We start from the raw sequence: 27,219 nt of genomic DNA on the forward strand, positions 1-27,219 counted from the left end.
ACAGACAGGACCCTGCTTTATATGGACAAAAGGAATTTTCACATGTATCACACTTTTCTCCCAAAAGACTAAAGTAGCCATGGAAACTGCTAAACTCTGCGGTAACTCCATGGGAATACCTGGCTGTACAAGTCTATAAGTCTGGTCTGAGAACTAAAATAGACAGTTAATTATTCTTCTTATCTGTTCTTCTCCAGGACCCGAAATGTCTTGAGAAATCTTTTAAAGGATGGAAGTGATGTACATAAGTGGAGCAGTATTGGGAGGATATTCCAGAGATTAGGGTCTCTACCACTGAAGGCGCAGCCATCAAAAGTGAAATGATTATAAGTATGAATGCACAAGAGACCAAATTTAGAGAAGTATAGATATTCCAGAGGGTTTACAGAGATAAAAAGGGGCAAAGTCTTGGTGTCATACACGATAAATATTCTGTCATTGACATTGATGTATCAATGTAGTTAAAGCGATCAAAAGAAAGATTGCGTTTAGGTGATGATATTAAGCACGAATTAGAGTGCAAATCATGTGCTAAGCTCCAACTCATAATCTAACCATTTGTTTCTTCCATTCAAACGGGCAGAGTGTAAAACAGACTGCTGATTTACTGTTTTGATCTCCTACAGGAGAATTGCAATGGGCTGGAATTATAATTCAAATGACTCTGTCCAACTCAATGTTCTTGAATCCTAGCTTTTATCTCCCATCTTCTGTTTAGTATATTGACCCAGGTTGTATAGCAGGCTGCTATCTCATCATCTGGCTGGAGAAGGCATGAATATGACATTAAGCAAATTGCAAAAGTGGGAAGTGTTCAACTGAGAATATATAGTGCACTATAACATTTTCAAACAATCCCCTTCCAAAATGTATGTTAAAATGATATATTTCTGAGTGTAAGTATAATGCATAAGATCCTGTATATGATAGTCCAAGATATTCAAACAGTTAAATAATGGAGTGGAAGTGCCAGTGTTGGACTGGGGTGGACAAGGTCAGAAATCACATGACACCAGATTATAGTTCAAGAGGTTTACTTGAAAACACAAGCTTTTGGACTTCTCATGTTGTATGATTTCTGACCTTAAATAGTGAAGATTACTATCACTGCTGAAGAACTGTGAACTCTACATATGTTGCAACTAAAGTCCAGTTGCAAGTGACATTGCTCCAAGATGCTACTGTAATTGGGACAATTTTACAGTTGATATTCAGTACATATATTGAACATTGTGAAGGTTGTAGCCAATTTTTAATTTGATCTTACACCTGTCCATCACATTATTGGCCTTTGTATTCAACAGGTTAACAGTGGTGGTCCTGTTACTGTGAGTCAACTGGCTCCTCTGAAGCTATGTGTTTTGCATCAAGTCAGCATTTGATTGTTGGAGGCTTGGAACTGTGATATATTTCCATAGATGTTACATCTATCAGACTACTGGTTTGACTGTTTGTACTCTGAATAATAAAAATGAAATTCTTTTATAATGAAAGTTCACCTATTGCTAGTGCTTAGAGATCATAGAATCCCTACAATGGAAACAGGCCCTTTGGCCCAAGTCCACTCTGACCCTCGGAGTATCCCACCCGGACTTATCCTCCCATAACCCACCTAATCTACACATCCCTGGACACTATGGGGCAATTTCACATGGCAAATCCACCTAGCCTGCACATCCTTAGACTGTGGGAGGAACCTGGAGCTCCTGGCAGAAATCCTCACAGACCCAGGGGGGAATGTGCAAACTCCACACAGGCAGTTGCCCAAGGATGGAATTGAACCCAGGTTCCTGGTACTGTGAGACTGCAGTGCCAACCACTGAGCCACTGTGATGTTTCCGTACAGCAGAAAATATAAGCCTTTGTATTTTGATTTCTGAAAGGAACATTGAAATGTAAATAGTGCAAAATTATAGAAAACACATGAAGCATATTCCCTTTCTGCAGGGTTTTTCATACTTTTTTTCAAAAGCCAACAACATTGAGGCTGTGAAATGCAATTTATGTGGTTCTACAGGTAACTAAAGTTGCCCACAATAAATGAAATCAATTGTGATTTTGGTATGGAGAAAATACCCACATGAGAGTTCTCTAAGTAATATATTCCCTCATGATTACTATTACAATGTAAATTTATTAGGGGCACATTTCAAATTTATTTTTAAAATATTTCAGTAAACATAGGAAACAAATACAATGAATAATATTTGTTTCACAAGACACACCAAAACAATAAGACACTTTTTTTTAATGTTGTGTGCAAGTATTGTGCAAAGGCATCATAAACAAAATGCTGCCACAGGTTTGACTGAATTCTACCAATAGGAAACCATTATGTTTCTCAGGTGATTACTGTCAATGCAGTATATTTCAATTTTCTTCAAGTGTGTTAAGAAAATTGCATAATTATCATTCCTAGGAGATAACAAATTGAACTTATTTGCTTTGATACCAGCAGGATTTGTTTATATATTATTTCAAAACCCATTGAAAATTTATCATTTACTCATAACTTAGGAACTGTGATATAAACAGAATTACCTGAGAGACACTACCAAAGGGTTTAAGTTTCATATCCTGAAAGGGACAACAGAAAAAAGATTTCCACAACTCTTTCATCCATTTCTTCTCTAACATGTTGTGTCATGTAATTGCAATCACATATATATCAGAATATCAAACTTTTTTGCTGAAGTGAATCCAATTTATTACGTTCTTCCAATTTTTACGCCAGAGCCTTGAATGTAAAAACAGAAATAGCAATAATGTGTTTGTTTTCTCATTCATCATCAGTTACTTTAAATACTGTAGGCTGTTGGGGCAAAATCTTTATCTGGGATTGCATATCCAGATAAATGAAAACATATTTCAGTCATTTACAAATGTTATATTTTAGAACGCTAAAGTGCAGCATTACTACAATGCTGAACACACGGTGAATTAGACTTTGAGAGTTAAGACATAATCATTGACACAAAGCATTTAGAGTCATATTTACTAAGCAATTAATGAAGCCCTATATAAAAACTTTATTTACAACTATTTATATATATTGATTGATGTATGAAGCATGTTGGCACTACAGATGCTATGATAACATATACCGTGTATGAAATTTTCCTGAAATTCAGAAATTGTAAGTTATTTGCCTGTAACCCTGTGAAGGAATGCATAACCATAACAGGAACACATTCAAATTGTCAATTTGACAATTCAACAAAATATCATACACACTAATAAAACATACTGGCTGGAGTGAGGTGAAAAAAACTAACCTAATCTTTGAATCAGACATCATTTGTAAACCCCTCTGCATGTTATTTTTATTCTTGATATATGTTATAGGAATGAAAAAAAAATTCAGCCATCTCGTTCACTCTGCCATTAAGCATTACACAGAAAATCCACAGTTTTGTTAACTCAACCTTATTCAGCAAACTCATACTTCTCTCCTTCCAGGTCAGGTAGGTCAGGAATTATATGCTCAATTTTTAAGGGGCAACCTTGCATTTTATTCCATTATACCATATACAATATCATAGAGAAGATGCCAATTGGAAGTTGGTTTGGTTAGACGTGCATATTACTTAATAATTTATCACATGTTAACAGAATGTGAGAGATTTGGTTTATACATCTATCCTTTGTATTGAAAATGACTCCTAAACAATTCCAAGCATGGGAGGGCCATAGGGAATTCCAGATTGCTACTAGATAATCATGTTTACATCATCTAAATCTGACAGAAGTTAAACATCAGTGCATAAAATTGCATTATCAACATTATACATTGTTGAGTTACTGGAAAAGCTCTTCATATATTAGAGAATGCTGGTAGAATATTTTGATAACATTGAATGAAACTGTCTTTATCGTACTGGCTAAGACTGATGACTCAACAGTAAAACTAATGAGATAATAGGAACTGCAGATGCTGGAGATTCTGAGAGAACAAGGTATAGAGCTGGATGAACACAGCAGGCCAAGTAGCATCTTAGCAGCAGGAAGGCTTTTCTGCTGCTAAGATGCCGCTTGGCCTGTTGCATTCATCCAGCTCCACACCTTGTTATCTCAGTAAAACTAATGATCTTGATTGGATGGTATCAATATTCCAACTACACCTTATATTTAACACATTTGTTTGAATGATTAATTACTGAAGAAAAGCAATTTGACCAAACAGAATGAAAATAGGAGTTTCTATTTGATGTTTGAATAAGAAAAGTGAAAAAAGGAACATTAGTTGAAATATTTACTGCACTGCTTGTTTAACATATGTTAATAGTAATTATGTAACTTGTATTCACTGATAGAATTTTACATTTACCCATAGGAGATAATATTGGGATTTCCAACACTCAGTGGACTGTTGATTAGGAACGCTGAAATGCATGAAATAAACTGTTGACTGGACAACTATTCAGCCTTTACTTTAAACTGCATAACTTTGGCATCATTCACTGGGGTAGCAGCCTAGGAATTTCAAGCTGTTGTTGATCTGACTGAATAGTTGCTAACTTCATCAGGTTTTAAAACACATGCACCTATGAGTAAGAAGACTGGTGAAAGTGACTGCATTCTCTACTGGTCTCTTTTAGAGCACTATTTTAACATTTCAATCATACTGAATTGCTACATTTCCTATTTCTGGCTGAGGGTTTCTTCTGTGGAAAGATTAAATAGTCATTCTTTATAAATTTGTTAATTATTTTGCTTCATCAATTACACAAAAGAAATCTTCCCTGCTATTCTCTGTTGAATTTCTGTTAATATTTATTTTGTATTTTTGCATCAATTCCTGTTTTATTTACAGTGGAAGTTAAGGCATAAACTTGCAAACTGTCCAATTTGTCATTTCAAATATGGAATGTTCAGAGGCTGTGATGTTTGCATCATGTCCATAAGGAGTCATTCACACAAAGACTTTAAGACAAAGTTGTTTGCATTCTCCTCATGCCATTTCTTTCCTGAGAATCTGTTGAGACGTTCCCTTTCTTTGTACATCACAAATGGCCAAGTTCAGTGCTGTGATCACTGTCCTGGCTTTCATCGTTTGAGAGAATGTCTCCAGCATGATGAGCTCCTGACGTGGAGATGCCAGACAGCTCAGAGGGCAGTAATGTCCCTTTCTTCACATTCACTAGTTCTTTCTCCCTTGCAACAGCTCCTTGTTGGCCTCCTTTAACACGTTTCCATTTCATTCTCCGGTTCTGGAACCACACCTTGACCTAAAATAATTCAGAGTTGATTACCATGTGAAGGAACATAGCAATTTTGCCTTTGTACTACAACAGTGACATGTTAAGGTGGCATTATCTTAATGACTACATTTTTAATAATTCAGTATCAACATATCGAATAGGATGGCATTACTATCAGATAAAAAATTATAAATAATAATTCAGACTCTTCTTGATTTTCCCTGTTCCCGCAACAAAACAGCATATTGTGCCAAGCATCTTCATGAAGATGCTGCTTGTTTAAAGATAAATATCTAAGGATAGATTGTGACACAAAAACAGATAGTGCTGGTGAAAACTCAGCAGATCTAGCGCATCTGTAGAGAGAATAATAGAATTAATGTTTCGAGTCCAGGGACCCTTCATCAGAACATGGAGTGAATAGACAATGCACAGAGAGAGAGAAAGAACGAATAAAAAAATAAACCTTCCACAATCCTACAGTTTTTTTTAAATTAACTGGATTTAAATTCCTCTAGCAGCCATGGTTGGATTACAAGCATTAGTTTGGGTTTCTGGATTACTCATACAGTGATAGGGTGAACAGCCAAGGTGTTTTCCCCCTATAGGATAGTCCAAAACTAAAGGACATGGGTTTAAAGTGAGAGGAGAAAGATTTAAAAAAAGACCTTCAGGGGCAACTTTTCCACAAGTAGTGTATGGAATGAGCTGCCAGAGGAAGTGGTGGAGGCTGCTACAATTACAACATTTAAAAGGCATTTAAACATTTCTGAAGAAGGGTCTAGGCCCGAAATGTCAGCTTTCCTGCTCCAATGATGCTGCTTGGCCTGCTATGTTCATCCAGCTCCACACCTTGTTATCTCTATTTACAAGGCATCTGGATGGATATGTGAACAGGAAGGTTCTAGAGGGACATGGACAAATGCTGACAAATAGAATAATTTAATTTAGGGAGTCTGGTCGGCATGGGCGAGTTGGACCGAAGGGTCTGTTTCCATGCCGTATGTCTCTGTGACTCTATGTCACCATTGCCCCTAGCTTCTACTCTCAGGAAGCAGATCCCAATCCTAAGTTGGCTGGAATGGAAATCAGACTGGTACTGTTGGTGTTCCACAATAAAATGGTTAACATTTACCTCGAGTAAGTCACTCAGTTCAAGGAATCTGTCGTGTGCCATTGATGTTATTTTGCTAACCAATATCTCGTGGTGTTGTATGTAGAGTTGGAACTTGTTTTTTCCCCTCTTAGACATGTTTTCAAACCCAGCACAGGCTGATCATACCAGAAGTCTCCATTCCAAAGAACCCACATCGCAGGTTTTTAAGTCTCAGTCCAGTATTGTCATGTGGTTGGAGCAGAGTAGTGATATCTTATGATGTTTATACCAACTTGATGATTCTTAATATTATTTGTGGATATCAACACCGGCAAATGTTCCAGGGCTAGTCTAAATTGTTTCGATTCAAAGAGTTTAAAAGAAATAACAAAAACAGATACAACACAAATCAGGGAAGTTATGCTAACGCATTATAAACCTCAGCCAGTGTTTTGTAGCACAATTTAGGTAGAGTGTCTTGGCCTTGGAGAGAATGGAGAGTAGATTTGCTAGAATTGCATCCAAATTAAGGGACTGCAGCTCTGTGGCAAGTTTAGAGAAGCTACAATAAAAGCGAAATACTGCTGATAGACTACTGTCAGTTTTTCCGGTATTTTCCATTTTTATGCACATAACAGAAGCTGGGATTGTTCTTCTCAGAGCACTGAAGGATAAGGGAAAATTTAACATTTAAGTATGACTAAAATTATAGGTTTTCATGGACGAAATGAGGAGAAGCTGTTTCCACTTGCTGGTGCATCAGAAACTAGAGGACATAAATTTAAGATCATTCACAAAAGGGGAGAATTCATTTTCATGCAGCAAATTCTGACAATCATGGACATATTGCTTGAAAAAATGGTGAAAGAAGATGCAATGATAAATTTCAGGTCAAAATTAGATATAAACTTGTCAAGGAAGTGTTTTCAGAGCTTTGGGAAAGAATAGAAGAGCAGTTAGAATCAAATAGCTCTTTCAAAGAATACTGTTGAAGGTGATTGCATTCTCAACTGGTCTCATTTTGAGCATTGTTTTAATACGAATTAACATTTAACATGAATAGCCTGCTCCGTAGTTGAAAGATTCTAAGATTCTGTGGACAGTGAGTTATCAGTGAGGAAATTTGCATTCATGGAGCAGTTATTGTCAGGAACATTTCCCTTCCAGAGAAACATTCACCAATGTTTACTGCTTGTTCCCTTTAATCAGTGATAACAGTTTCATCAATTTATTATTGCATTGACTGTAAACAAGAAGCTGCACCAAGCAGCACATGAACAAATAAAAAAAGCTCTGTAATATGACCTTCAGTGTTTTCCTTCAAAAATGAAAGAAGGACGATCTCTTTTACTGAAGGAACTCTAAGTTAAAGGAATAATCAAATTACATGTTTGTTGCAATGTGTTTCATTTTGTAAATTCTTGCAATTTCCTACCACATTCTTTATCAGAAAAATATGATCCACTTAGATACTAACAGATACGTTTTGTTAGAAAATCCTGAAGGATTACATGAGCTAACAAAGTGTAGTTGTCAGGTATTTCTAAACTGCAAGCCAGAAATTCCTGATGTAAAATAAACTGCCTGCTCTGCATTATCCAACATGGCACCAGTCTAGACATCTGCTGTGATCATCAGTTCCAATGACATTTCTACTGTCGGAGAGAAAGAAATATATCTTCATGCCTCAGATCACTGAGGTCACTCAGATCTGAAGACCTTCATCTGAAGGCACTGCTGATCACACTTCTAAAGCTACACTGATTTTTCTCTTTACTTTCCCACACATTTTGGAAAGGGCTTATTACAACTTATTAAGCTGATCTAAAAAGTTGAAATAATCATTTATTTTGTCAGCCTGACAAGTGGGTTACAAACATCCCTAAGTATACTCAGGGACTGGAGGTGAATTACTTGCTGTAATATTCCTAGCCTCTGATTGGCTACAAGAGCCAATCTACTTACATGAGAGCTTCAGTTACTAGGCAAAGGTAATCCCCAGAATATTGATTGTGAGGGACACTGAACGTCAAGGGACAATGGTTAAATTCTATCTTGTTGGAGATGGTCATTGACATTTGTGTGGCATGAATAATGTTTGGCCATTTTTCAGCCCAAGTCTGGGTATTGTCAAGATCTTGGAAATTCCTGAGCACCTGCCATTTTAAAAAGAGAGACAAAATGAGAAAGATGGGCAAAGGTAGCCTTAATAATAAAAGGACACCATGGACAGTATCAAGTAAGAAGCATTTTTCATAAAAACAGGAAATAGAATTACTATTCCTGGAGGTGAAAAACAGCATGGAGCACAAAACTCTGATAGGACTAGTTTTCGTGTCCCTCGATTGTAGTGATACCGTTGGACATTAATATTATATGATGTTAATCAAGAAACAAAATGGATTTCAAACAAATTTGATGTGGCTGTTAGGTGGAACTAAAATCTTTATATAAACTAGACAAACCAAATTGGCAGAATATAGTTTGGAATATGTTCAAGATTGAAATTAACCTTTATACTCTAAGACAATCGATGGACGTGGAGATCAAACAGAAAAATAAAATCAAAATCAAAGATCTTCCACCATTTTATTGAAAGTTGATGCAGGCAAGGGAGGACAGAAGATTTGCTGCGTCCTGTTTCTTGTGTTATTCTAGTGTACATGTTGGGAATTTCCTCAGGTATTCTTTTGATTGATCACCTTATTTTCTTTGAGAGATCAGTGGAACTTCACCATATGCAGTGTAAACAGAGCTTCTAATCATCTTCTATGAATTCATGCCAACTGATTATGACGATTCCCAAAAAGGTCTAGAAATAATTAATGTTAGATGCTGAAAATTCCAATGGTTCTGGCTGTAGAATTACAGGTTTTAATTTAATAATGATCAGGCATTTGATTAAATTTTATTAATTTTACTAAATAAAATGAAATTGCTACTAAAAGAATCACATTTCATGCCATAACAAAGCACATTTTTAATATACTAATTTAATTTATTCTTGAGGGTATTCTGTGCATTACTGACCCAATTCTGGTTTCACCGTACCCAACAAGATTAAAGCAGGCAGCAAATTTCAAGAGATCGCAGATGTACAGTTCCCTAATCTTTTCATCCATTAATTTTACCAAATAGAAACCATGGGTTGTACCTAATTTCACTTCTCATGATCTGGTCCATGCCAGCAGCATTGTCTGCTGAAGATTCATTACTTAGGTGTAAATTACAAACAAAAGTTAAGAACATGTGCACAATTTCTCTGCATATAATTAACAAGCAAAATAATTCCCTACTTGTAGAACTGAATGCCATTCCTATAAAATATTTGCTGCTCTTGAATTAGGTGCAATCTAAACAGTAACAAGAAAAGCATTCCGTTTTGACACAATGTGAGGACTGAAGTAAGTCGCAGTTGTTAGGTTACTGTTCGAATGTTTATCATTTTGCATTGCAGAATCAAAAAGATAAAATCTTTCATAAATTAACACAAGAGCACAATCATTGTTTCTTCAGTATTAGAAGTGAAATTCTGCGAAAATGTTTAAGAGTTGTAACCTTCTACAGTTCTATTAATACAGCTGAAATTTTGTTTATCACAAATGTTAAATATTCTTACTTGCACCCAGCACTCCAACTGTAATTAAACTATTTTAAGTCAATGACTTTAAAACCTTACTGAATCATTTAAATAGTGTTAAATTGGTGTACACTGATCAGTTTGTTTATGACGATGCTTTTAATTGGCCACATTTTTTTGAAATATACCTAAAAATAATGATTCTTTGCTTAAACATAGAATCCCGACTGTGTGGAAGCAGGCCATTTGAACACACCAATCCTCCAAAGACCATCCCACCCAGACCCACCTCCCTACTATATCCCTGTAACCCTGCATTTCCCATGGCTAATCCAACTATCCTTCGCATCCATGGACTCTATGGGCAATTTAGCATGGCCAATCCACCTAACTTGCACATCTTTGGACTGTGGTAGGAAGCTGGAGCACCCAGAGGAAACCCACGTAGACACAGGGAGAATGTGCAAACTCCACACAGACAATCACCCGAGGCAGGAAGTGAACAGCAATGCTAATCACTGAGTCACTGTGCTGCCCCAAAAATATCCAAACTATCACCATCATCTTTTCTCGATTTTTTCTGTAATCACCCTATTCAGAGATATTATTACTTGTCTTTGGAGCAGGTGGGACTTGAATCCAGTATTCCTGGCTCAGAGGTAGGGTTAGGGTTAAAGATTACAACACACAAAAGAGCTTTTAGATCTTCTGCATAAGCTATTCCTTTTTCCATCCAAGCATCATTTCTTATAGTCAGTTTCAGAGGTTTAGAATTCACCCCATGAATTCCAGCAATACTCATTGGATACTCATGTAGGATTAACATACCAATTGAGACAAGGACTAGACAGTAGCATCTGCAGGGTCAGATTAGAACAAGTATTGTTCTATACTGAAACATATAAAATAATCAGAGGGTTAGATAGGGTGGATAGGCAGAGCCTTTTTCCTAGGATGGTGACGGCGAGCACGAGGGGGCATAGCTTTAAATTGAGGGGTGAAAGATATAGGACAGATGTCAGAGGTAGTTTCTTTACTCAGAGAGTAGTAAGGGAATGGAATGCTTTGCCTGCAATGGTAGTAGATTCGCCAACTTTAGGTACATTTAAGTCATCATTGGATAAGCATATGGACGTACATGGAATAGTGCAGGTTAGATGGGCTTCAGATTGGTATGACAGGTCGGCACAACATCGAGGGCCGAAGGGCCTGTACTGTGCTGTAATGTTCTATGTTCTATGTAAGTCAGAGGTCGTGCCTGACAAACCTGTTAGAATTCTTTGAAGAGGTAACAAGTAGGTTAGACCAGGGAAACCCAGTGGATGTTATCTATCCAGATTTCCAAACTGCCTTTGATAAGGTGCCTCACGTGAGGCTGCTGTGTAAGGTGAGGGCCCAAGGTGTTCGAGGTGAGCTACTGGCTTGGATTGAGGATTGGCTGTCTGAGAGAAGGCAGAGAGTTGGAATAAAAGGCTCTTTTTCGGAATGGCAACTGGTGACAAGTGGTGTCCCACAGGGTTCAAGGTTGGGGCCGCAGCTGTTCACTTTACATATATTAATGATCTGGATGAAGAGACTGGGGGCATCCTGGCTAAGTTTGCCAATGATACGAAGTTAGGTGGACAGGCAGGTAGTGCCGGGGAGGTGGGGAGGCTGCAGTAAGATTTAGAGAGTTTAGGAGAAAGTTTAGGAGAGTGGTCTAGGAAATGGCTGATGAAATTTAACGTGGGCAAATGTGAGGTCTTGCACTTTGGAAAAAAAGAATACAGGCATGGACTGTTTTCTAAACGGTGAGAAAATTCATAAAGTAGAAGTACAAAGGGATCTGGAAGTGCTGGGCCAGGGTTCTCTAAAGGTTAACTTGCAGGTAGAGTCTGTGATTAAGAAAGTGAATGTAAGGTTGTCGTTTAACTCAAGAGGGTTGGAATATAAAAGCAGTGATGTGCTTCTGAGACTTTATAAGGCTCTAGTTAGGTCCCATTTAGAATACTGTGTCCAATTTTGGGCCCCACACCTCAGGAAGGACATACTGGCACTGGAGCGTGGTCCAGCGGAAATTCACACAGATGATCCCTGGAATAGTAGGCCTAACATACGATGAATGGCTGAGGATCCTGGGATTGTATTCATTAGAGGTTAGAAGGTTGAGGGCAGATCTAATAGAAACTTACAAGATAATGCATGGCTTAGAAAGGGTGGACGCTGGGAGGTTGTTTCTGTTAGGCAGGGAGACTAGGACCCGTGGGCACAGCCTTAGAATTAGAGGGGGTAAATTTAGAATGGAAATGAGAAGACATTTCTTCAGCCAGAGAGTGGTGGGCCTGTGGAATTCATTGCCACGGAGTGCAGTGGAGGCCGGGACATTAAATGTCTTCAAGGCAGAGATTGATAATTTCTTGATCTTGCAAGGAATTAAGGCCACGGGGAGAGTGCGGGTAAGTGGAGTTGAAATGCCCATCAGCCATGATTAAATGGTGGAGTGGACTCGATGGGCTGAATGGCCTCACTTCCACTCCTATGTCTTATGGTCGAAAACTGGTGTTAAGATCAACTGCTAGTATGACCAACTCTCAGGTTGTGATTGGTTACCACGCAGATCTGCTGGGGTATGGCTTTCACTGCTTTTTGGTATAATCTACAAGAAGTGCAATTATCAAAAAGAATGCCATCTTCATCAGAGATAGTAGGAACTGCAGATGCTGGAGAATCTGAGATAACAAGGTGTACAGCTGGATGAACACAGCAGGCCAAGCAGCAAAGGTTTCAGGCCTAACACTATTTCCTGCTCCTCTGATGCTGCTTGGCCTGCAGCATTCATTCAGCTATACACCTTGCCATCTTCACCATTTGATTTTGGCCAATTTTGTGGGCAGAGTCAGATTCTGGTGAAATGATTTTTTTTTAAACGATAGGAAAAATTGCAGAAAATCAATATATGTTTGATACAAGCTAGCTTTAAAATTTCACAATCTTTGCATTGGTTCAGTCAATTTAAACCAAATTGCACCAAAAACAGTTTGGAAGTTCTACCACATTTTCCTGAAGAGGTAAACAATTATACCCATAAAACAGATTTTCCTGGCAGTAGGTTTTGCATGGCCACACTCTGTATTGTGTCTCCAACTGCAACACGTCAGGATTTTGTCTCTTATGACTTATTAGTCATATTGATTCATCCTAATGAATAATGCTGAAGCTCTCGGTAAGTTTTAAACCTCCTCAACCAAATATATTATACCACTGGTGGGATAAAAAAAAATCAGCTCAAACAAAGGCTCTAGGAAAGTTGGCTGTGACAGTATGCCCATGTGTTGAGAATAAAAACAGCTGGAATACAGGGCTGCATGGACCAAGAAGTCAAAAAAGGCCAAGGAAGCACTTGATAGACAGTACAAAGTGACTTGTTATAGAAAGGGTCACAGATGACCCAAAAGACCAGGGCTTGTTAGCACAGAGGCAATTATGGTAAAGTGATCTCATTCAGTCCCACCATTGCTACTGAGCTGAGAATAGGGCATTTAGTCACTAATGTGTCCAGTGGCTCATCCTTACAGATCTGAAAGGGTACATCCGATAGACAGCCATTGCCGATTTTAACCAGGACTGTGGAGGAGAGGTTGCAGAACCAGAGTGCTTTGAGGAAAGAAGAAACAAGTAAGAAGGGAGTAAAGTTTTAAAAACAAAATAAAGGACTGAAAAATGTAAGTTGGTATGTTATTGCGAACAATGCTATTGTTTATATACGTAATGTACTTAGACAAAATACCTCTGACATTTTTTATAAACACATGACCCTAATCATAGGTTTGCCATTCAGTTAAACAGCAATGAAATAAATTTGATATACACTTATGGATTTTTGAAACGAACATTGTTCAACATTATTTCAAAGCCATAATATTTAATCATTTTTATTGATTGTGGAAATAAGGTATAATATCAACTTACAGATATTTCTCCTGTCCACAAGCTAATCAAAGACAAGAACAATGGTGACACTCATATAATGTTTGTACAGTTTTCTTGTAGTGTGCTTTAATGAAGAGTGTCCTGATTAGCTACAATTTCTACACCAGTATAATATGAAAGATTGATGTATTAATACACCTGTTGCAGAATGTCAAAAGCTTCTTCTATTTCCTTAGTCGACAAGTTGCTTCGTATTTATGTCTTACAGAATGATGAATAAGCTGTTACTTAAAAAGGTCGCCAAATAAATAGCCATAGCTGAGACTTCTACTGTCCCTTTGGGATCAGACTTTGACAACTTGATTTGCAACTTTCAGATACAAATCTACTGTTTGGGTTATGGCCTGAAGAATAGCTCAATAGTCAGAATGCTAGTTTTTATGTGATTCAATCATTCTGATGTAAAAATGTTCTAATGACAGCTTGTTTAAATAACCCTATCCAGATGAATGTATTTATATTTAATTTCTCAACATTCTTTCTTATTTTTGAACAATATGGGGAAAGTTAAGTAAATAGGGGATTTTTTTTGATGTATGGCAACAGTTTATGAAACTTGACCTTTCTGTTTTGACTTGAATATTGTTGCTGATTGTAACCACTCATGCCAGGAATTCTGCTGTCAATGTACACCATGCTTGTCAGTCTTATACTATCCTCTCAACTGCAATCGTTCCATGACATCCAACATCCAACTATACTTAGGTTCATCCTTCTTTTGGCTGCCTCTTGCCGTCTAGCAGAGTTTCTGTAGCTTTTCAGCTCTGATCAAGTGGCCGAAATACTGACAATTTGTTTTCCGGTCATCACTTCTCAAGTGCTTTATGTTCGTGCAATTTTAGATACTTCTTCATTTGGCTTATGGTCTGTATGTGGAACTTTTGGCACACATCTTAGCCTCTATATTTCAAAGGCCTCTAATTTCTTCCAGCTTTCTTTACCTATTGCCAGGCCCCTGACACCGACAGGAGAGTGGATAGAACCATCTGATGAAGTTTCTCTTTGCTACAAGCTTGAGTTGAAAGCTTTGAGAACACATCCCTCAACGTCTGTAAATCACTTTTGGCCATACGTATCAATCTTCAAACTCCTGCATCATCTGACATCCTCTATAATCATTTGTCCTAAATAAACAAACTTATACACTTGTTCTCGTTTCTTATAACATACGACTTCTAACTCCACTTTTTAGTGTTCACACTCAATTTACATTCTAAATTCAAGTTTACATGATTTGCAATGTTTTGTAGCACCTTTGATTCTTCACATAGTGCTGTATTATCAACATGCTGCAAGTTTATGTTCTTGCTTCCAATTTTTACCCATGGAACTAATGAAAGTAAACCTAATTCTCAGAATATTTGTTCTCTGTAGAGGTGGCATGATTTGGGTAAAGGTACACAGCCATGTCAAACTCATCTCTTGACATAAAACATACTTGGTTGGATTTCTACTGGCCTGATGCTCATGAAAATTGGTGAAATGAATATCAATCAATACGGCCTTAGGTTGAGAAATGAAAGCAGAGAGAAACTGGTGTAATTTCCTCAAGAAGATGATCTTACACTGGTGAACACCTTTTAAACAATTTAAAAAATGATTGTACACATGGGAAAAGCCAGGCAGCATCCATAGAAATCAAATCGATTATGGGATGTCGAAATGAAGTTTTTTAAAAATCACTATTAGTATTAAATTTATATATAACCTGTGTCAGAAAATTCTAAGATATGGACTATTAACCTTTACTCCCATCTATGTGTCACAGTCATCTGAAAGAAAAGTTTGGATAAGCCAGGATATTGTGTTTTACAATGGCTGCAGAACTCACCTGACCTGCAGAAGTGGCCAAGTTCCCAAAAAATTCTAAAATTGAATTAGCAGTGAATATGGTTAGGGAGGCAGAGACAGGTTGGACTGGTTTTGGGATGCAGTGGGTGGGGGGGAAGAGCTGGGCTGGTTGTGTGGTGCAGTGGGGGGAGGGGATGAACTGGGCTGGTTTAGGGATGCAGTGGGGGAAGGGGAGATTTTGAAACTGGTGAAGTCCACATTGATACCATATGGCTGCAGGGTTCCCAGGCGGAATATGAGTTGCTGTATTAAGCAGAGGTTCACCTGCACATCTGCCAATGTGGTATACTGCATCCACTGTACCCGGTGCGGCTTTCTCTACATTGGGGAAACCAAGCGGAGGCTTGGGGACCGCTTTGCAGAACACCTCCGCTCAGTTCGCAACAAACAACTGCACCTCCCAGTCGCAAACCATTTCCACTCCCCCTCCCATTCTCTTGATGACATGTCCATCATGGGCCTCCTGCACTGCCACAATGATGCCACCCGAAGGTTGCAGGAACAGCAACTCATATTCCGCCTGGGAACCCTGCAGCCATATGGTATCAATGTGGACTTCACCAGTTTCAAAATCTCCCCTTCCCCCACTGCATCCCTAAACCAGCCCAGTTCATCCCCTCCCCCCACTGCACCACACAACCAGCCCAGCTCTTCCCCCCCACCCACTGCATCCCAAAACCAGTCCAACCTGTCTCTGCCTCCCTAACCGGTTCTTCCTCTCACCCATCCCTTCCTCCCACCCCCAGCCGCACCCCCAGCTACCTACTAACCTCATCCCACCTCCTTGACCTGTCCGTCTTCCCTGGACTGACCTACCCCCTCCCTACCTCCCCACCTACACCCTCTCCACCTATCTTCTTTGCTCTCCATCTTCGGTCCGCCTCCCCCTCTCTCCCTATTTATTCCAGTTCCCTCCCCCCATCCCCCTCTCTGATGAAGGGTCTAGGCCCGAAACGTCAGCTTTTGTGCTCCTGAGATGCTGCTTGGCCTGCTGTGTTCATCCAGCCTCACATTTTATTATCTAGCAGTGAATATGTCTGGATACTACCCTGCAGAATTTCCCATATGCCACCTTGAGAGCTCACTGGGGAAAAGAATACTTCGAATAATAGGAACAGATACTTGGTTGACAGCAAGTGCCAGAGACCCAGGAAATTCTACCAAAATCCATAATGCAGGAAAGAGCGCTAAAGGCCCCCTAATTGGTTCCCATAACATCTTGACAGATTTGACATAGAGAGACCTTCATTAATATGGATGGAAAAGTAACATGAATTCTCTATTAGTTTTTTCCTTCAATCTCAGACCATAGTTATTTTACGAGTTAGAATATAGCACAGAAATGGAGAATTTTAAAATAAAAAGGAACTTCAAGTGCTAAACACACATTACTGTTTAAAAGATATTGTTTTCAGAAGAACAACCAGCTTTCATCAGCAGAACACCAAGGAAGCTTCAAAATGTGTGTGTGTGTGTGTGTGTGTGTGTGTGTGTGTGTGTGTGTGTGTGTGTGTGTGTGTGTGTGTGTGTGTACGTGTGTGTGTGTGCGCGCGTTGCAAGATGACAATGGATTTTGCTTTTTTAAAGTAAGTTTTATACCCTACTTGAATGATTTTTTTGATAACAGCTAATAACTAATGATTGTTAACTCAAGATCTGTCTGGCTGATATTTTCAATTAGCTTTGTTTAAATTAAAGAAACCTTCCACAAATTACCCTGTTATAGTCAACCTCAGAGGTGGGAAAAAAGAACTTATTCACTTCTCGCGACTTGGTTGTAATGCTTAGCATAGATATCCATTGAGGACATTGTCTATTTGTGGCAAAATCAAGATGAAACTGAAAATACCAAACAAAGGCAAAAGATGTGCAAGCATTGAGAACATGACAACATGGAGAGGCAACCACTCACCACTTTAAGAAAAAGGAAATTTGAACGTCCAAGGTTTAAGGAATAAGAAATAGGAGAAGTCAGAAAACAAGGAGCAGAAAGCAAATGGAAAAACGTGAAAGCTGGCATTTAACTTGCTGCAAAGTAAGTATTAACAAAACGGAAAAGAAAAAGATTGGATGACAGCCGAGATACTAACAATGATGATGAAAAGAAGAAAGAAAAGAAATACACATGTGTATGGTGAAACTGAAACAAAAATAAAGAATACATTTAGGGAGGCTAAAGGGAACTGGCGTAATGAGATTTGTGTTGAAGTATTGGAGCTGGAAATAAATCACAGAATAAGAGTTCTATACCAAAAAGCTTTGACAAATGAAAAGAAAGGGATAACAAAAGAGAGTGGGTGCATAAATGTCAAGGACGGCAAAATATTAATTAAAATGGATGCAGTAGAAAACTATTGACAGAACATAAGTATGTTATAGAGGAAAACAATAGCTGAAACTTTATATCTAATTCAAAAATGTTTTGAAACTGATAAGCATAGGAAAAGCTCCAGACATAGATGAAGTAACACAAGAACATCCATAGGACCTTCGAAAAAAATTGAATTAGCAGTGATGGCAGAAATTTGTGATCAGACATATATTAAAAGATACATTCCAAATGACTTGTGACATTCATTATTTGCTGATACCTAAGTAACCGAAAACAATGGAATGAAATCATTTTACAACTATTAACAAAATGGGCCCTCTCATAAATAGATACTCAAAATCAAAATTGAAATACATAATCGCATATTTGAAACAGAAATTGGGGAAGTCTGAATTTAGATCTGACATAGGAACAAACCAGGCATTACTTAACCAAACAGCAATCTTTGATGAATATCTACAAGTAAAGCAGAACGTTTAACATAGGCTTCATAACTTGAAACTGTTACACTTAAAATGTATGACTAACATACCTTTGAAATGTATTCTTGTACATGTACTATGTTGTTTGGCTTCTATGGGGTAGGTTGCCATGACCAGCTTGTATCTTGCTTGGTACAAAGTCCAATGTGCCCTTCTTAACCACAGTTCATCCTGCCTCCGAATTATATAAGTTAGAACGGGCAAAATAAACTGACCTACAAAATCTGTTAGATTAAATACAGGTAGCAATGATTGCATATTTGTTATTTCTGTGACCAATACCAAAAGGGGTCTCTGACCCACTCCAAAACATTACCCTGGCTATCCTAACAAATCTACGCAGTTTAGGTTTACTCATACCAAGTCTCAATCATGGACCTCATGTTTCACACACCTACGTCACCAAAACCAGACATGAGTGGAGGCAGCTGCTGAATGCTATGGGCAGCTGCCTCCATGAAATACAATATGCGTATCATGACCTGCCCCCACCCCTTGCCCTTGAAAAAATGGTGGGAACTGTGTTTGCGCCAGGACTTCCCAGATTTTGGCCTCCCCCACAATTCTCTGCCATTGTGAAAAGTGAGACCTAGTTGTTAATTACTGTGCATGCAAACCAGCTGACCAGTTCTGTTTAGTGTGTTTCTAAAGGGCATAAGTTAGAGAGCTATTGGCAAAAGCATAATGTTAACTACTGTAAGCCCATTAAACAGAATTAAACAATGGGAATTTGGTAACAGTAGTGATTTGGAGCAAGTGGGAATTTTATGTCAAGCGGAAAGGATATGCTAAGCAAGTTATAGCAAGGCATGACAAGACTGAAACACAGAATTATAGAAACAAGGAGCAGAAATAGGTCATTTGTCCCTTTCAGCCTGCTCCACCATTCAATATGGTCATGGCTAATCCTTTATCTCAATGCCATATTCCTGCTTTCTCCCCATACCCTCTGTAAACTTTTAAATACATAAAACTTAGACTAATTAATTAGATCAAGTAGATCAAGTTCAATTTCATTCAGTAAAGGATATCAACTTTACAGGATCCAAATTTCATTTAAAAATCTGATGTATAAATGAAACATAAATTGGAGTAAGATAATACTGAACTAAAAACATTAAATAAGTTACCTATACAGAAAACATTGCAAGCAAACTGATAGGACAATTGTTCCCTGTAATTCTTGGGTCATATGGGAACTCCAGGATCCTTTATTTTCTCTGGATAACCCTGGGGCAGAAACTTCATGGCTAAGTGGACTCTCCGGTTTTGAAATCATTTAATGTGGGTGGGAACAAAGAAGGAAATAAGAGTACACTTGTCTGTTACCAGCAAGCATTGCCGACCACCAGGCATTTACCAAGCTTTAGCTTCTTTGGAGGGTATTAGGTGCCATCAAGAAAATCCTGTCAACATCACCAACTTGTGTGCATTTGGTCCCTTAATTGCAACTAATTGGTTTCCCACTGCTGCTACTGGATAGCCAGTGCCAGTCAGTCCCCACCTCTGACTAATCATTTGCAAGTTAAACACTTCCAGCAGCTGCCTGAATATGAGATTTTATCATTTTTCTTGCAATGCTGCAAATTGGAAATATAAACAGAAAGTGCTGGAGAAACTCAGCAGGTCTGGCAGCATCTGTAGAGAGAGAAACAAAGGGAATGGTTTGAGTCTAACCTGACTCTTCTTAATATCATCACAATAACTAAGACTAGCAGAAAATTATTTACATCATTTTTTTTAGAGTCAAAGCTGTCTCGTATCCTTAATGCTGCTTTAAAGTGAAGACAATATTTCCCAGTACATACCAATTAGCTTGGTTGTGCCAGGCATTTCAAATGCTGGCTGGTGTCCTGTTGGGTTTAGATACTGCTGCTGCAATTGACTTTAAACTGGGCCTCAAACCTGAGGCTTTCATTGGGAGTCTCCACTGCTGCTATTCACTCCCTACTGTTCTCATCAACACCAATTATTTGTCTCTGGGTCCTCATTTCGCCCGCTCCTCTCAGTGATGCTGACCGCCTGCCTCTGGGTCCTCGCTTTGCCCGCTCCTCTCGGTGATGCTGACTGCCTGTCTCTGGGTCCTCGCTTCACCCGCTCCTCTCGGTGATGCTGACCGCCTGTCTCTGGGTCCTCACTTCGCCCGCTCCTCTCACTGATGCTGACTGCCTGTATCTGGGTCCTCACTTCGCCCGCTCCTCTCGGTGATGCTGACTGCTTGTCTCTGGGTCCTAACCTCACCTGCTCCATTCAAGTTGGTTTAGGAGTAATTGTTTACTGTTAACAAAAGTTGACCAGAATGCAGCTTCCAAATGGCTTCAATCTGTTGTGTGCTGTTCCATAAAAATGTTGCTTAGTAAACTAGAATTGTGTCATTTTTCTTTACAGGAAACATCAGCAGTAAAAAATTATGGTTTACCATCTGCCAAACCCTAACTCTTTGGTAGATTACTGTCTAATTAATGTATCCTTATTCCAGGAATCCCCAACCTCAGTCAAGACATATCAGCAGCAGAATAGCAAAGCAAAGTGCAGCATGAATGAATTTCCCATGCTGTGCTAATAAGTAACCAGATTTGCTCCCTGCCCTTGCTTAGTTAGCTCATCTCAGCAGAGCCTCGGATACTAAGCTATGAATCAACCAGAGTCTTCTTTTTGCTGCTCAATCTTTCAGTGATTGCCATGGAACATCCATGTTGACTATCTCCAATCAAATTGTTGCTTGCTAGATGATTATAACTCCTATCCCTTATAATCCTTTCCAAAACTATGTTGGTGAACAATAACACAGAGTAGGAACAAATTCAGCATTTTCCAGCTTATTGAATCAGTTCTACATTGTCTTCTTATTGTCTGTGAATAGGATTACCGTCATAGTCAATGCTCCATCAATGTTAACTGCATTGTGTTGCCTGTGGCTTAATTAGCAGCATCCTTGTCCCCTAAACAGAAGTTTCTGGGTTTTAGGCCCAGTCCAGAATTTGAGCACAAAAATCAGGGCTGACATTCCTGTGTAATGCTGAAGGTTTACTGCACCGATGAAATGTCTTCTGAAATAATCTGTTAAATATAAATGCTGCTAATGTCTCAAATTGTGCAGTTATGGACGCTGAACTGATCATATTATGAGAAGTCAAAGTTTTGGACTGACTAGGAATATTGGCAAAAAGTCAGTACAAGTTTGGAACACCAGTAGTTTCCATCTTGGGTCATGATAGGTATAATCTCTATAAACAATTTGCCAAGAAATGTTTTGCTGGAATCTAGATTTTTATGGGTTACAACTAAAGTTACTAATACCTAAGCTATTTTAGTATAGCCTATTTAAGCATTAACATAAGAATGTCAACAAAATCTTGTGAAATGTTGAGTAAATGTATGTTTCCATATTGGTCCAGTTGCAGTCAGCAGCAGGAGCCAGCCATTAGGCTAAATTGAATGGGCTAACCACCAAATTTTATGTATGGGGCAATGTGCATGATTACTACTGTGGAAATTGAGCCTGCCTTTGTTTGGCTGGTTCACATTATGGCATCTGACTATCATTGCACTGTTAATTGACGAGAAGCAGGCCTTCAGTCACCATTAAGCTCCACTTAAGCTTTTTCCCAGAGTGGGGGACTCAATTACTAGGGGTCATGAGTTCAAAGTGAGAAGAGGAAAGTTTAAGGGAGATATGCGTGGAAAGTTCTTTACACAGAGGGTGGTGGGTGCCTGGGAGGCGTTGCCAGCGGAGGTGGTAGACACAGACACGTTAGCGTCTCTTAAGACATATTTGGACAGGTACATGGATGGGCAGGGAGCAAATGGACACAGACCGTTAGAAAATAGATGACAGGTTAGACAGAGGATCTTGATCGGCGCAGGCTTGGAGGGCTGAAGGGCCTGTTCCTGTGCTGTAGGTTTCTTTGTTCTTTGTTCAATGAGGCAGTTGTTTGGTACTGCAGCACCACCAGGTGATGTGGCCATTAGTGGACTTGCAGTGAGTCCCTGAAAAACATGCTCATCAACGGAGCCTGACTTAGGTGAGTTTGAATAGTCATTGGGGGCAATCTCGGACAAGGGGCTATTGGGAGAGTTGATGTGGGCAGGATAAGAGTAAAGGGAAACATGGAGGCCTGCACCTTGATTGGATGAGGGTGAGGGAGGAATGGGGAGGACAGCTTCAATTGACTGTGGGAACCCAAAAAGAAGGCATCCTTTTTCAAGGTCTCACCCAGTGGATTAGTCACTTCCGCCAAGCTCCTCCACTTTGGTTAAAATCCAAAAAAGCATTTGGAGAAGGCTATTAAGTGGCCCTCATTTAGCACATGTGAGCAGACTGAGTAATGGCAATGGCACTACTTGCAAAACTGCAGCATGGTTGCGTACGTGATTAGAATGATGCTGCTGGCCTGACTTTCAATTTGACACCCCCTTCTCTTCCCTCCCACTTCCCAGGAGGCTATAAAATGTAACTCGTGTATGGAACATTAGAAATGTTGTAATATAAACTTATCATAGAATGGTGAGAATTGCAGCTAAGATGGTGCTGTAGTTGTCTGTAATGGAAGATAAGGTTGTATTAAGCAATGATGATTTGGGTTTATTTCAGGGGAATTGGTATTTGAGGCTGTGAATGTTCCAGCTGCCTCTCCTCTTGCTCCTCCAGGATAGCTCTCCTTGTATGAGTGCTAGATACATGTTTGGTTTCAGATTGGTGTTATTAACCATCTGCTTTGGGAAAAGTCTATGAAATCCTCTCTGCTGGAATGCAAGGACATTTTTGCCTCCAGATGCAGAGATGGTGAGCTGTTTTATGCTGCCTAAGTTAGGTTGCCCCTGCCAGAAAAGATGCACTGAGTACAACTTTGCTGAGCTGTACGTGTTTAAAAATAATGCATGAACAGAAGCAGTGAGGTCTGGAATAGCAGAATAGGTGCCAAGTCCAACCCTCGACACTGACAGAAGTCACTCTACTTAATTGTGGTCCACGCACAGGATACCCACAATCTCATTCTCAACATCAAGACAATTGGCAAGAGCTACATTGGATGTAACTGGAGATACCCTGACAATCCCTTCCTCAAATGACATTCACGGTGCCAGAACCCACGAGTGCATGCGGAATCCGATAAAATTGTATTGTAATCTTTTGATAAGATTTTTGCTTGCTAAATATTACGAGGTTTTGTTTGACTTCTAAACAAAATTTTCTGAGAACTATTCGAAAAACCTGGCGCTATCACCATCTTTGATGTCAGCCTTTATGGTTTCCAATTTATTGCCAATTTTACTGCAATTTTTGCAGATGTTCCATTAAATTACATCGATAAACCAGATAAATTTCCATAAGGTGGGGGAGACAATTCTTGACATCAGAAAGAGGACACAGTATTTAAAAGAAAATAAAAATCACAAAACTATGGCATTATAGTTTTTGATTTTTCTGGGTCTGCACCCAGGTGAGTATCATAAGACTGGACAAGTCAAAGATCATAGCTGTAAAGAAATATGACCCTTTTCCTTCATACAAATTAACCGAGAGAAAGGTGAGTACTCGCTCTTGACTGTTTGATTTTTCATTACTTGCTGCTCTCAGCTGCAGATCCAGCACAATTTCCTCTTCTTAGTTCCAAAGTCATTATGAATCTACTGAGAAGAATGTAGACACAAAAAAAACTGCAGTAAAAAGTAAAGGGATGGTTTTCTCGGTAATTTTTTAATTGAATGGTAATTGTATTGATTTTGGTGCTGAATGAATTCAGCTTCATTCAGTTGGTAAAGTTCTCATCTGGGGAAAGATCTGTGAGTTCAAACCCATGACAGTATCCAAACACATAAATTCCACAATCACAGGGATTGTTACACTGTTGGAGGTGTGGTCCTTCAAAGTGGATTGTTAAAGCAAGATTACGACTGTTCTAGAGATTTGGGTCGATGATAAAGACCTCACAATATTATTTGAAGAAAAGCAGAAGGCTTTCTTGATAGCATGATCAATATTGCACTCTAAACTCACACTGCCAAAACAATCTGACTAACTGGTTATTTATCCTATTGCTTCTTGTGGGGTATTACTGTTCAGCATGTTTATCAAACAACAGGAGGCTAAAACTGGATTCTAAAAACATTGGTTCACAGTATGATGTGCTTCAAGATATTTCCATGGTGTGGATGGCAATTAAATTATTTCTTTTACTTGTAAGCAAATATTTTGTTTTAAAGCTCATTTCCATTCTGGAATGTAACAAGGAAAGTTTCCACAGTGAAAATGAAATAGTATTCACTGTTCAAGTGCCGATCCAATACTTTTGAAGTTAGGTCCTTAAGACAGAAAGCATAAAATAACTTAATTCCATTTTATATTGTCATACATATAGTGCAAACTTATCCTATTAGACTACATAGACCTGATGCTTTTATATCAAGTGTTTTGTCAACTTAATGAAACAAAAGTGGATTAAAATTTGAACACTGGAACAGCAAGTCACTAAAGGGATTTTCTCATTTGACTACATAAATGTGCATCATGACATTCTCCCTCCCACCTTCACTTATGTTGTTAGTTTTACGGTATACTGTACACAAACATGATTGTTGCATGTTCTTTGAAATGTATGGTGTGAATAAACTGTGATTTGAAAGCTCTGAAGTGAATATAGGTGGGTTTGTGAGGTCGTGCTATTATTATTCAGCCTGGCGCATAGTTCTATTGACAAAGCAAGAGTATCGAGGAAAGAGAAATAAGCAACCTATCCAAATCAAACAAAAATGAAATCTACAAAAATTCAGAATTGCCTACATGTAGAAAATATTTCCAAGTTTTCACTTTACATGTCAGTTTTCCAAATGAATCATTTGAAACAAGATTTTTTTTAAAATTATACTTGCTTCATTCTTTCTGAACACATTTATGTGGAAGAGTATATTTGAACACCTCAAAAGAAATATATTGAGAACTAAACATCCTTGAATGGCAAACAATGTCCTCAGAGATGACCATCTTTGTGGATTGTGAGCATTCTTCTAAATTAACAGAATTGTTGGAAACTTGTATTTATTTGAGACTGACTCTCAGTTTACTCATAGCTGTTGAGAACAGAGAATCACAAAGTAGAACTGACATAAAGAAGAAATATTGACAACTTGACCTGTACTCTTTTTTTATTGTTAACAGGGTTGAACATTAAGGATTTTAATGGATTCAGACACGCTATGATGATATAGCTAAGAAGATTTCCTTGAAATTATGGACCTGGAGGAACACCACAGGCCAGGCAGCATCAGAGAAGTAGAATGGTCCTGAAGAAGAGTCCCGACCCGAAACATCAACTTTCCTATACCTCTGATGCCTGGCCTTTTGTGTTCACCCAGCTCCACACTGTGCTATCTCTGACTCCAGAATCAGCAGTTCCTACTATCTCTTTCCTTGAAATTGGTTGGGTTTCTACTACTGTTGTCAATAATTTCAGTCATCTTTAAGCCTGAGTTTGAGCCATCATCCTTTTATTTTTCTCTCAGTGTGTATGAATTCTTGATAATGTTCTCAACTAGTCAGAATACAAGTCAGCATAAATGAAAGTCAGAAAAAAAAGTAAGTTTACAATTAAGTTTAAAAACAGATCAAGTTTATAATAGCCATCAATTCTGGGAAGTTGCTATGATCCAAAGGGATTTCCTTTGGCTGGTATCAACTCAGTGTATCAATTCCATTACTTCCCTGAGGAAAATTAGACTAGCAGGTCAATAATGAAAACACTGATAAAAAAAAGATTATTTCAACTAACACAGTTGATAAAAGTGCTAAAAAAGTTCTTTGTTAACAGTCTCCCCTGATCTACCAGCACCTTTTAACCCTCAATACTATTAGACGAGATAAAATCATACAGTTTTTGTTGCCGTAAAACTTTGTTGCAAAGAAAATGTGGAAAAGTATGAATCACTAATAAAGATTCCAAAATCAGGTTATTAATTTAAAAAACTGGAGTCAAAATTTATGGAACAGACCTGTAAATATTGGGCATTCTCTGTGCTAACCATCTCAGAAATAAATAGCATAAATTATTATTATTATTAAAAACCCGCACAAAATCATAGAAATGCTGTGGCACAGAAAGAGGCCATTCAGCCCATTGTGTCTGTACCAAGTGAATAAGCTAGCCACCCCTTCTAGCCCTACTTACCAACTACAGCCTCTAACCTTGCAATTTACAAGGCTTCTGGTGCAGATCCAGGTTCCTTGTAAATGAGTTGAGGGGTTCTGCCTCAACCACTTTCTAAAAGCACATTTAAAGCACTGTCAGCCACAAATAGGATCCCACTGAGGATTCTAACAGGAATATTTACACTTCACAGTTTTCCAGCAATTGGATGTACCCGTCAGAAATTGAAAACATAGTTTACTGTACTGCAGTTATTCCAGTTAGACAAATGGGAAACTTCAGCTTCTGGAACTTGAGTTTTGAAATGAGAATCTTAACCACAGAAAGCACACATTAAAATTAATTTTACATTTCAGCCATTGTTCAAAGATTTTGTACATAGGATTTGAACATCAATTTATTCTTTGTTACTGACTTCCCACAACTCCAATGAGTGCAATATTTAACTCATAATATTACGGAAAATGATTCATGTTGTTCAATATGAGCCCTTTGAATGATTAGTAATGTTTTATGCTTGTTGTGTTCAGTCATGCCTCTCTTAAGAAATTGCATTTCATGAAG

At 38.5% G+C, this 27,219-nt stretch overlaps 1 protein-coding gene across 1 annotated transcript in view; it reads right to left on the minus strand.

Annotated features, from left to right (window-relative positions):
* Positions 1-2,147: 2,147 nt before the first annotated feature.
* Positions 2,148-27,219, minus strand: part of meox2a (mesenchyme homeobox 2a) — a 44,569-nt gene continuing 19,497 nt past the window's right edge. Inside the window, exon 3 of the mRNA XM_048563491.2 lies at positions 2,148-5,228. Coding sequence (XP_048419448.1) covers positions 5,004-5,228 — 225 coding nt within the window. The 3' untranslated portion in view covers positions 2,148-5,003. The remainder of the gene's footprint in view (positions 5,229-27,219) is intronic.

The sequence above is a fragment of the Stegostoma tigrinum genome, chromosome 2 (genome assembly GCF_030684315.1).
Source record: "Stegostoma tigrinum isolate sSteTig4 chromosome 2, sSteTig4.hap1, whole genome shotgun sequence".
NCBI classification, from domain to species: Eukaryota; Metazoa; Chordata; class Chondrichthyes; order Orectolobiformes; family Stegostomatidae; genus Stegostoma; species Stegostoma tigrinum.